This window comes from Sporothrix schenckii, assembly GCF_000961545.1.
Source record: "Sporothrix schenckii 1099-18 chromosome Unknown Cont47, whole genome shotgun sequence".
In the NCBI taxonomy this organism is placed as follows: domain Eukaryota; kingdom Fungi; phylum Ascomycota; class Sordariomycetes; order Ophiostomatales; family Ophiostomataceae; genus Sporothrix; species Sporothrix schenckii.
Genome location: NW_015971148.1, coordinates 1122244 through 1134601, shown reverse-complemented (window position 1 = coordinate 1134601; position 12358 = coordinate 1122244). Strand labels below are relative to the sequence as shown.

General features: G+C 51.3%; 2 protein-coding genes across 2 annotated transcripts; both read left to right on the top strand.

Moving 5' to 3' along the window:
* Positions 1-5890: 5890 nt before the first annotated feature.
* On the top strand, positions 5891-8285 carry SPSK_03089 (c6 zinc finger domain containing protein; the record flags this gene model as incomplete). Its single annotated transcript, XM_016729930.1, has 2 exons — positions 5891-6639; positions 7052-8285. The coding sequence occupies 2 exons, from the start codon at positions 5891-5893 to the stop codon at positions 8283-8285; spliced, it is 1983 nt and encodes a 660-aa protein (XP_016584948.1).
* Positions 8286-9562: 1277 nt separating this feature from the next.
* Positions 9563-12037, top strand: SPSK_03079 (DNA mismatch repair protein MLH1; the record flags this gene model as incomplete). Its single annotated transcript, XM_016729922.1, has 3 exons — positions 9563-9658; positions 9717-9896; positions 9971-12037. 3 exons carry the CDS (start codon positions 9563-9565, stop codon positions 12035-12037), a joined length of 2343 nt encoding a protein of 780 aa, XP_016584947.1.
* Between the last annotated feature and the right edge of the window lie 321 nt (positions 12038-12358).

Below are 12358 nucleotides of genomic sequence, written 5' to 3'. Positions count from 1 at the left end.
AGCAAAGAAGAAGTGTGGAAGAACAAACACAAGGCTAGGCGCCCGGCGACTTGCATGGCGTTGCTACACTCTGTGGGATACCGAAAGAGAAACAAGAACGAAAAGTAAACAGGAGAGTTGCATCGGTGCTGTGAAGTAACGATGCATAAATACCGCGTACGACACTCGAAAGAGAAATAGATGCGAACGGGACAGGAGGGTTACTGAAAAAGGAAAGCAGCAATGGGTCAAAAAAGGAGCCCATTTGCTTGGGGGGAAGGAGCAATCAATTGAACGCGCTCAACGAGAGTACCACAAACGGAGAAGGAAGAACCGCGCCAGTGGGACGCAACTACTGGGACAGCTTTCACAAAAGAGCTGGTTGCCAGAATGCATGGAGCGGCGCAAGGTGCAAATGGCTGTGCGCTAGCATGAACTGCTGCAAGCTGAAGCATGGCTTTTTGACTAGCGTGCAGGGGGGGGAGACGCTTTCTCCATTTGGACAAGACGAGACGGAAACTCCAACCTAACGCCGTGCAAAGGGGCAATCTGCATGGAGTATTAACCGTGCCTGCTGTGCAAGGAGCAGGGATCTTGGACACCATGCACGAGCTTCTTTTCTTGCCGACGCGGAGAAGGAAGCGACGACCACGGGCGGCACAGCCAAAAAAGAACAGTTTGCATATGTGTCATGGAGAGAAGAAAAGCACGGTACGCCGTACATAATATGAGATACGCATCTACATTAGGTACTCTGTATGTATCGGCAGCCGCCCCGATTGCCCACGAGCAAACCAAACTCTGGGACGTCTTGGGACGGCTACGCTACAACGTACCGGGAGGGAACGAACCCGCGCACCAGCATTCTCCGTGCCCATGACAAGCTGCAGATATGCCGTCGGGTTCGTACCTAGCTCTTTGCTTGGTCGACTGCAACGCTAGGGTCTGTTTTTGCACGGGGTTATGTCGTGTCTTCCCTGTCTTACTTCCGATGGACGGAACAGTTGTGACCTGGCTTCGTTCCTGCCTTACAAAAATATGCTCCAGACTTGGGACAGGGCATGTGGGACAGAGGGCGAGAAAAAGATGAGATAAAAGCACACCGTTCTTGTAGAAATAAACTCTATACGTGAAGCTAATATGTACGTCGCACACAGGTCCCGTAAAAAAGGAGGCTGCCAATGTACTTTTGCAGTTACCCTATTTTGGTATCTGACATCCCTGGGCAAGCCAAAACCAAGAATTTTGCACAACATAACACCTGCCATTTTCTCTGAGAACTCCCCCTTCCGTAACGGTAGTTCTAGGTGTCTATAACTAGCTCTCGGCAGGAGCAGGAACTAAAAAAGTGACGGCAGGCACAGACCAAGGTACGTGTGTTTTGTACGTGCAGCCTGTACCTGCAGGTCACCCGGTCTGCGGCAACTTCGAAACCCCTTGCTCTTTCCAGCTTGGACACATTGTATTTTTTGACATACGATATGTTCGTCCCTTCTTCCCTTGCCAAGTTTCTTCTTCACATCGCGCCTACCTTTTTAGTGGATCCTGCCTGCCCTGGAAGTGCTGTTCGTCTGGTAAGGAAGGGGCCTCCTCATACGGGGCAATGAAATGGTATTCCTGGTAATCCGGCCCTCCGAGCCTTCTCAATGTTTTCTTCCTGTTGCGGAATGACGAAGCATGTCTCCTACGCGTAAGAGCTCATATCGTTGCCTGGTCTGGCAGCTCTTCCTACCTTGTATGGCTTCTCTGGGTTTTTTTTGTTTTTATTTTTATTTTTATTTTATTTTTATTTTTTAAAAAAATTCTTCTGCCGGCTTTCGAGATACTACGCTCCTCAAATGATCTCGCTTTGGTCCGTCAATAGCATCTACTCGGCCTTCGGCCAGGCTGTTCCATTCAGTTGTCGCCCTGGCCAACCTTTTGGGCTACCTGATCTGCCTTTTCTCGTCCCACCGAACTCAACCACTACGACACTCCATCCACCAATGCTCTTCGTTTCATCCTACCTCCCTGCTCATGTCACATTGGAGTCCACCCTGGCCAAGAGAGCGCCTACCTTGCGCCTGTACCCCGTACACCGCTTTCAAAGCGAGCCGTTGTCCCTGCTTCGAGTTACAAAGTTGCTTGTTACTTGGGTATCACCCCATTCCATTCAGAGTACTTTTGCAAAGCACACTCCCTCCATTACAGAGTCACATACGAAAGCCCCATACGGCAAGCATCCCTGCCTCACCATTTGCCATTCTCCTTGTCCCGAATGCTTCACTAACCGTCCAATTGCTCTTCCGAGGTGTGTGATCTTGTCAGGTACCCCGTACTGCAAGAGATGCTATCCATGTTCGATGATCGCGAGAATGCTCTGCGCGTTTGTGGGCACCCTCCCCTGCCTCATGCTTTTGTCCCTAAGATTTTCCCCCATACGATTTTCCACCCAATACCGGCCATTTTTTGCCATACATTATGCACGATACCTGTTACGTCGTACTCTTATTTACGACGCTGGGCTGGGACTTCGTCCTCGCGCACCACCCACTTGCCTGCACATCCAGCCCACTTCTCGTTCCTGGGATATTAAAGACCGTTGCCTCAACACTGACAAGCTCATAGCAATGCTAGAACCTGAACCGTGGAGAACCAAGCAGCAAAAGCGAGGAGCGAGCTAAAATAGACACGGGAAACAATTCCAAAAGCACCAAAAACAAATCATAAGTGGATACACGGGAGAAATTTGTCAAGACACGAAGAATGCAAGTTCGGCCTCTCGCCTCGTACGTGCCTTATGAGTATTTACCACGAGACAAGCTTCTACAATTTGAGTTTGTCGTCCAATACATCGTCATATCAAAACCACCGGGCTAAAGTCTTAAAATGCATTTGCTCCTTTTCTTCTTAGGGTTATATGAACGCTGACTGCAGACTCTTCGCACATCACGCACATCGTGCGCATCACGCGCATCACGCGCATCATGCACATCAGGCACAGCCTGCGTACCCGAGATATTTAAGACGCTTGGGGATTAACCGGAGTTCGAGACTGACCTAAATGTGCGGGGACACGAAAGACGAGACAAAAGAAACAAAATGACAAAGCAGGTCCATGGTGAAGCACGCTTCTCCTACGTCGAATTTGGCAAATCATTGTCACCGTTTGGAGACACATCCGTGCCTATCAGATGAATAGCCCCCGTCGAAACAAACGAATTTCAGATACGGGTCAAGGTGCACAAAATAAGAGATCAGGAAGCAAACTCGCCTGGCGGTTGCCGACCTCCGATATGAGAAACACACGCACACATGCTGTACACAACGGACCTTAAAGACACGGATGGAAACCACAACAGCCACGATTTGCACAATGCCCGTCGGCCTATTGCCTAGTCGCCGAGCTGTCTTGCGTACTCGCCAGTCTAGGGGTGCCACGTCCTCTGTTTGCACGCCTTGCGGTCGAAGACAACACATTGAAACCTGGCGGAGAATTTGCGTGCTCTAGAGAAGGAAAACTTGAGACTGCCTTTGCGGTGTGCGACTTTGTCAGTTTTGCCATCCGGCCAATGCGTAGCAAGAGGTTACCCCCGGATCACAAGACAAAGAAGATCCTCACGGGCGCGGACCCTTGCCATCTGGATTTCCTGCTATTCAGAGTCTCTATCCGCGCAGACAAATATATCCGGAAAAGGTTACCGAAAAAGGTGTGCAAGTCAGCGGAGCGGTCAACATTGAATTCGAAGAGCAGAACTAGGCATTGAGCGAGACTATCTGGTGCATCTGCGCCTAAGTGAGTGTGCGTGTGTCTGGGTCTGCGCGAACACAACTTGAGGGGTGGCGACCGAGGGAAGAGCGACGGTTGAGGTGCGGTGGTCGACAAGACGGAGTACATACAACAAACTTTCAACTTTGTCGCCCGTCTTTTGGGGGAAGTAAAGAATGAAAACAAGGGGGGGGGGCGTGTTTGATGTGATGCAAAGAAGCAGACCCGCTAGCGTCAAGACCCTCGTTTTTACACCCCTCCTCCCCTTGTCTCTGGCCATGTTTTTATATTGTACTAGGCCTCTTCAGTTTGCTCTTTTCCTTTTGCTCCTCTTCTTCAACGTCAACCCTTGCAGTTCACACAAAGCACCATCACCCCGGTCCTTGCACGGGCCAGAGGCCCCTCCCCTTGTCAACTTTCCCGTTGACTTTTAAAGTCGCACAACCTCCGCTCCGCTGGCCACCACCAACAAGCCACTCGCCGGTCTGTCACTCTCTCATTTTCAAAGGTACCAGACTGACTACATTCCCTTTCAGTCCCTTCTATTCACCAGAGTCAATCAAAAGACAAAACGAAGACACAAAATCTACGGGACACTTTATCTGGCGCCAACACAAGCTCTGAACCAAGACAACCACCAGTGCCACCCACACTTCTCCAACAACAAGTAACGAGCCGCCACCCGTCTCTCCGTGAAAACGTTTTTGTCTTGAATTGCCACCTTTGCATTCTCGCTCTCTTCTTTATTCCTTCCCTCCTTTATTTTTTCTTTTTCCTTATAGTCTGGGTTTTTTTCTGGAATTTAGCACTTGCAGCCCTCTACCTTTTCAACACGCTACTTATTCATCTCTCCCCCTTTCTTTCATCGTCCCTCTTCCAGCCCAGGTTTCGCTGCCTTTTCTTCTATTCACACCCTACCCATATGAGTTTGCATGTGTTCATAAGACTAGCAGACTTCTACAACAGCCCGCCGTCCCCAGCAAACGAAAGAACCTTGAGCTCAACAGTCGCATGCTACCCGTGCCAACTTCACCTTTTACTAGCTCCCCCCTGCCCCATGGATATTGAATTAGCAGTCTCGCCTTGCCTGCCATTAGAGCTACCTTACTTGATGCTTGGTTCTTAATCCATTTCTCTTCTTGCTTGCTGTTTCTGCTTTGATCTAGCTTTTGCCCGTCTCCTCCTATTTGAAGCCTCCACTCCCACCGACCTCCCCCTCCCCTCCCTCCACCCCCCTTCTTTTTTTATTATCCTCTTCACCCCTCCTCCACCTGTCTTCACCATTGCCTTACTTGCTTGTCCTTTCCACTGTTAGCTTTCCATGCTGTTGCAGTGTGCCTTTGTCTTTCTTTCACCTATGACAGTCCACTCCGGCTGTCAGCTCGAAAAATACAACGAGTAACAGACGACTTTTGACAACAGACACATCGAAAAGGCGGGAGGAACGGCTTTTTGCCATCGTCTACAGCTCCCCTTCTCCAGAACCTTCAACCATCGTCTTATTTTTATTATTTTCGTAACTGTCATTTCCGTCACCATTATTCTTGCATTTATTATAGAGCACTCGGTGCTTCCCTAAGTTCCTTCGGTCGTGCCAGGTCCCGGGTTGGCTTTGCCCATGTCCTTAGACCATACTACAGGCTGCTCTATAGGTTTCTTTTTTATCGAATAGCGCTGCTGTATGACGCTCCTTTATTTTCCCCGAAGTCATCCACACCAATCGCACTCTTCCTTCTTTGCTTCTTATTTAGATATAATAAGCTATCTCCCTTCCTTCTCGACTATCGACAATCGTTACGACTACCATTCAACAGTCGGTCGTTGCCTTACCCAATTTAGCACCGATTTGTCTCCCGACTCGACAACTCTTGCCGTATTTTACCTTACATTTTCTAAACGACGTCCTCCACCTACACTTGGACCTCACATTGTCTCGCCCCAACCCTGCATTGAACACGAAGGGCATGTTGGCACCATCAACACAGAGCGCTTCTATTATCGTCGATGGGTATAGAAGTCGGTCCTCTTCGTCTTCTGGGTTAACAGCAACCACTTAAGTCGGAAACCTATACCTCCACATCTACCTGTTCGACGATCTTCGGTTGTATCTACAATCCTGGCGGCTGCACTGTGTATCTAGAGTAAGAGGCGTGCGCAACTCCCATGCAAACTCCAGAGCTGGACCATCTTCACCGTCGTCAACAGCCTCGCCTCGGCACTTCGACAAGCCATCTCAACCAGCGACGAGTCTTCTCCGACGTGACACGCTTATCCATCGACCTGACTTGGGCTCGATCAGAGTCGGACCAGGCCAGCCGCGCAAGGGCCTACCCTTCTCCGCCCATGTCAGGGTCTCCTCCGCTTCCGCCAAAACCAACTCACGAGGCTGGCGAACGAAGTCAAGGAAGCTACCGGACGAGTCACGATGCCTACAATAGAGTTGCGACGACGGCTCCTTCCCACGGCATCGACATGAGGGTACACTCCAGAACCCCGGCTCACCAGTCGTATGCACCGCATCTGCACCGCCAGCCGCCATCCTTTTCACATACGATACAAGGTTCCTCTGCCAGATCTTATGCTTCCGAACCCCAAGACCGATATTCGTATCCTTCGTACGGGCGCCCAGAAGACCAGCAGTTGTCGTCGTCCGGAGGCCATGTCGCTGCCTATCCTCCGCCAACGCATCTCCAGGGGCCACCAGCGATGTCGGGATATACGCCGTATTTGCCACCACTTCCAGGACCATCATCGATGCAACAGGGATACCCGTCTTCCCCTCGAGCTTCGGCACCCGCTCAGATTCCGTCTCCGATCCCAGGACAACCGGACAGCTCATCTCCTAAATCACAACGAAAGACGAAAGGGCATGTCGCGTCAGCTTGCGTGCCCTGCAAAAGGGCCCATCTCCGGTAAGCACGTCCACGCATATTTGCACCACAGTGCCCTATTTTCTCTCGTTTTTGTTTCCGTTTTCACCTCAGTAGACCTTGTTTCTCAGGCTACTTCTACAATCTTTGGGCTATATTGTTACAGCCAAACGCGAGTAGCCGAAAGGAGTGGTTGATCGCGGGTTCATTCCTTTTGATTCAATTTGAAGTATTCTGACATCTTCTTTTGGTACTTTATAGATGTGATTGTAAGTGATAGTTTGACTTTGCTTTGCATTCTCAAAAACCGTCTCGCAGACCAGGCCGGGGTCCTTGCAAACTATTCCCTTTGCTCCGGCGCTATTCTTGAATTTCGCTTCCCGCCATTGCCAGAAAGATGACTCGGAACTAACCAAATTGCAACAGCCCAACGACCGTGTTCACGGTGCCTTAGTAACGGAAAGGAAGATGCTTGCGTCGATGTACAACACAAGAAAAGAGGCCGGCCAAGGCTTCGTGAGGAGAGAGATTTGAGGTACGAACTATCTGGGCGAGGAGCCTCGGGTGGCCATTCAGCTGAGCCATCAATTCGCAGACCGGTGCCGACCTTGTACGGACAACCGTCCGCGTCCTTGGGCTCCGGGTACGCTGTTTCTACCCGCCGAGGCCAAACCGCTTCCTACAGGGTTTTAAAGTCACAACCTGCTGATCCCATCGTTCCAAGGTTTATTGAGCGTGGTTCTGCTTCCGATGCCAACGTCTACTCTGCTCCTGTCTCCATCACAACCCGTCCACTTGAACCAGCTGTTTTTCTCACCACCGACCTTGAATTGGCAAAGGCGTCCAATGCCTTTCTGGACGCAATCGGCCGCCACACTGTCAAAGGCCTCAACCTCTTGGACATCATCTCTCCCATGGAACGTGAGCGTGTGGTCTCTCTTCAGCGGCAAATGCAAGATGAACGCGAACGCAAAGATCCCCAGTACCTACCCCCGATTTTTGTTAAGCGGGACGAAGAGCGCGTGATACAGTCCCTGGGTTTCTCGGCAGAAGATATGTCCCGATATGCTTTGGACTGGCACGAGTACCTTACGTTCAGCTCCTCAGATGCTCAGCAAAGAACGGTCCCAGTACACATGGGCCTCGCTAAACAAGACTCGATCTACTTTATTGTCTTGGTGCTCGACGTTGCGGTCCGGCCACTAGGGCACCCAACACCCTCTCCGCACTCGTCGTATGCGTACCAGGCAATGCAGCAGGCACCACCACAGCACCAACTTTTCTCGCAGCCCACGCCTGTTTCGGCCACTTTTGATACTGGGCGCCCCCGCATGCCGAGTGACTCTGGTATTCTACCGCACCGTCCTACACCGTCCGGTGGCCCGTCGCCGATGCTCTCCGGTCTGAGCCCCAGTGTTTCTTCTACATATGCCCCCTCGCCAGGCCGCACAGATTATCCTACGGGCCCGCCGTCATATCAGACACCTCGCAGCGAGCTAGTTTCTCACCCTTTGTCGCATCGCCAGCCACAGCCAACAGGCAGTCCTAGCTTTCAGCTACCTCCGATCCGAGACCGACCGGTCCCGGTAAGGCAGATGGACGGCTCCGCGACCTCGAGAGACGACAAGTCAAGAGTCGATATTGGCGGCTTGATCGACGGTCCGGAGCCACTCAGACGAATGCATTAAATACGAAATGCCTAGAATCAAACCTGCGACGGATACTTTTTTTCAGCGGCTGCAGTGGTGACAACGAACGGGAAGAGCTCCTTTCCATCTCGAACTACGAATGTATGATGAGGTCAATTTGTTTTACGACACGTGTGGGGTTTATGCTATTGCCGCGGCATTTTCGGATCGCGGTGGCTCCTTTTCTCACTTTCTGCAACCATGTTTGTATTTTTTTTTTTTTTTTTTTCACGTTTTCCCTATTATGAGCGAATATTTTCAAAGTACTCAGTCTCGAGTACTCTTTATTTTCCCTCGACGTGGATTCATGAGGTGTCGGCATTTTCTGTTTGTTTCTTGCTCTGTTTCCTATTTGATTGTGTCTTATTGTATGACGTCGCCATAACGACTGGTTTTTGTTACGTTGAGCTTCGGTCTGGTCGGGTTGGTTGTTCTCATCACTTGGCATATACCTCTTTTGCGGGGAAGGGGGGGATGCTTTTCTTACTTTTTACATCTGTTTCAACAATATCCAAAGCATATGTGTGTTACTGGTATTGGCGGGCCAATCTGGGTAAGGAGGGGATAACATGGTTCAGGGCGCAAAGTCAGCAAAAAAGACTCGCAAGGCAAAGCAGACGGTCGCATTCATTTTCGTTTCGATTAACGTATACATGTATATGTACTTATATTTTTCGATTCTTTTTTGTATTTCTTGTGGATGGCCTTTCGTTTCTTACGTCAAATGCAATTTTACGTTTTCGGGAGTATATGAGTATCTTTATTTTTAAGTCTACGAGGTCCAAAACAGACGTTTGTAGAAGAGTTCGGGGGTTCTATTAATAGGGGAGTACCGGTGCATACATGATAGGTATCTAGAAAAGGAGAATACCAATCCGATTTCAAGGCAGTAAAACAAAGTTCATGAGTATTCCTTACTCCTGAATTGTTGTTGCCGGACTTCTCTATCCACACAGTAATATTTTAGTTGATTATTTGTGTGTACTACAGTGCTTTTAGGTCCAATATACCCACTTTTTCTATTCTTCAACACGTGATTTGGCATCTCGGTTACGCGTACCTGGAGTGGCGGAAGGCGCGACTGGCATACTATGGCGACCTGAGCGTGACAAATTGACCAGAGTCCTCCGAAATTGGTCTTGATATCTTCATCGCTTCCCGAACCCACTCTATCTTACTCGGAGCGTGACCGAACGTCACTTGGAGAACGGAGTATTCTGCGGTGCTGGGGAAGCATATTGGACGACTTCGATCTTGCGGTGGAGGTGCTGGCGAGCATGGATATAGCACCTGGTAATGGGTCCCCACGAGGCGTCAAACGGAAGGCCGAAGGCGATGTTTCTGTGGACAGCTCCGTCCCACGCCGAATCCAGGTAAGTTTGTGTCTTGCCCCTTGTTGGTCGTGGGCAGATCTGACCGACGACACAACAGGCATTGGACCCGAATGTGGTCAACAAAATCGCTGCTGGCGAGATCATTATTGCGCCTGTCCACGCCCTGAAGGAGCTAGTCGAGAATGCCGTCGATGCCGGATCGACGATGCTCGAGGTGCTTGTCAAAGACGGCGGCCTGAAACTGCTCCAGATCACTGACAATGGCTGTGGCATTGATGTAAGTGGGCGGGGCACGCACGAGGGCATAACAGGCAGAGGATGTTTTGTTTTGCAGCTAACAAACCGAAACAGAAACAAGATCTACCTATTTTGTGTGAGCGCTTCACGACGTCCAAGCTGCAAAAGTTTGAGGACCTCGAGTCTATCGCCACGTACGGTTTCCGAGGCGAGGCACTGGCGAGCATCAGTCACATTGCGCACCTGACGGTCACGACGCGAACCAAGGACTCGGAGTCGGCATGGAGGGCCTACTATGAAGCTGGAAAACTGGCACCCCCAAAACCGGGCCAGGGGACGGAGCCAAAGCGTGTTGCGGGCCGCCAGGGCACCCAGATCACTGTCGAAGACCTATTCTACAATGTTCCCACACGCCGCCGCGCGTTCCGGTCAACCTCGGACGAGTACAACAAAATTGTCGACATGCTCGGCCGGTACGCTGTCCATTGTAGCCATGTGGCGTTTGCATGCAAGAAGCACGGCGAGTCGTCTGCGAGCATCTCCGTGCAGGCGGCGGCGAGCACCGTGGACCGTATCCGGCACGTGTACGGGGGCGCCGTGGCCAGCGAACTGCTCCCATTCGAGACAGACGACAGCCGGTGGGGTTTCAAGGCACGCGGCTGGGCTACCAACGCCAACTTTAGCATGAAGCGCACGACCCTGCTTCTTTTCATCAACGGCCGCAGCGTCGACTCCACTAATATCCGCAAGGCACTCGACGAAACCTACTCGGCGTACCTTCCTAAGAACAGCCACCCCTTTGTGTACCTGAGTCTCGAAATCGATCCCCAGCGCGTCGACGTCAACGTCCACCCGACGAAGCGGGAGGTCAACTTTCTCAATGAGGACGAGATTAGCCGAGCGATTTGCGAGCACATTAGCTCGAAGCTTGCCGAAGTCGACACCAGCCGCACTTTCTCGACACAGACGCTGCTTCCGACGGCTGGCTCCCGTAGCATCAATAACAGCGATGCAAGGAGCGTGGCACCAACGCCGAAGTCCGGCACGTCACAAGCGGCTGCACCGAAGAAGACACCTGCACGCTTGTATGAGAACAACCTTGTGCGGACGGACACCAACATGCGGAAAATCACAAGCATGTTTGGACCTTCTGGACCGACAGTAGTCCACATGTCTCCATCCACTCCTGGATCCTCTGTACGGAGCGGTGCAGAGGGTGCCGATGGAGACGGTTTACCACCCGGTGTCGCACAATACGAGGTGGTGGACCGCGAGGCAACTGTCAACTGGCTGAAGAGTGTGCGGGAGCTCAAGGAGGCCGTTGTGGAAAACTCGCACAGAGAGCTCACCGAGATATTCAAGAGCTACAGTTTTGTGGGCATTGTCGACGAGCGCCGGCGGTTGGCTGCGATCCAGAGCGGCGTCAAGCTGTATCTGGTGGACTATGGCCGGGCATGTTATGAGCTTTTCTACCAAATTGGGCTGAACGACTTTGGCAATTTCGGTGTCATCCGGTTCAGCCCGCCTCTCGACCTGCGGCAGCTGTTGCGATTGGCTTTCCAGCACGAGCATGGCAAGTACGGTGACGGCGGCGACGATGACGACGATGGCGACGATCCAGACCCTGATCACCCAGACGCGGATGAGGCTGTCGAGGCCGTTGCCACACAGCTGATTGAGCGCCGTCAGATGCTGCAAGAGTACTTTTCGCTGGAAGTGACGCCAACAGGCGAGCTGTTGAGCATCCCGCTGCTAATCAAAGGCTACACGCCACCGCTGGCCAAACTGCCGCAGTTTCTGTTGCGGTTGGGCCCACGTGTGCGCTGGAATGACGAAAAGGGGTGCTTCGATACGCTGCTAAAGGAGCTTGCCAGCTTCTACGTGCCTGAGAAGCTGCCAATCGTCAACGAAGACCGGCAGCGACACCAACAGCAGCAGGCTCTGAAAAAAGGCAAAGGGAAAGAGGAGACCCAACATAGCGAGGACGGCGACGATGACGTTAACGACAACGGCATCGACGATGATTCGCGGGTGCGGCGCTTGCATGTTCAGCATGCTATAGAGCACGTCTTTTTCCCAGCGTTCAAGACACGGTTGATCTGCACGACGACGCTGATGCAGGCTGGCCTTATCGAGGTCGCGAACCTGAAGGGCCTTTATCGTGTATTTGAGCGGTGTTGACGACGGCCTTTTTCAATGCGGACAAGACGTTACCGGTTTTCGGGTTTTGGCTTTCGGCCTATCGATAACAATTTCATGAGTTCATGACACAATGGAATGCATTTTTAGCAATTATGGGTGCCGATGTATTTGTTATACAAAAAAAAAACGTCGCAATGGGAGGAAATAACAAGAGGTGAAGACATAACAGCAAAACACACAAAGGACACACACACGTTGTCTACCCGCCATAATAGAAGAAGCCATGCACCCCTGACCTTCTTATCCCTTTTACCCACAGCATTCAGCCAGGTGTCGGTCGTGTTCTTGTTTTGTGGTTTA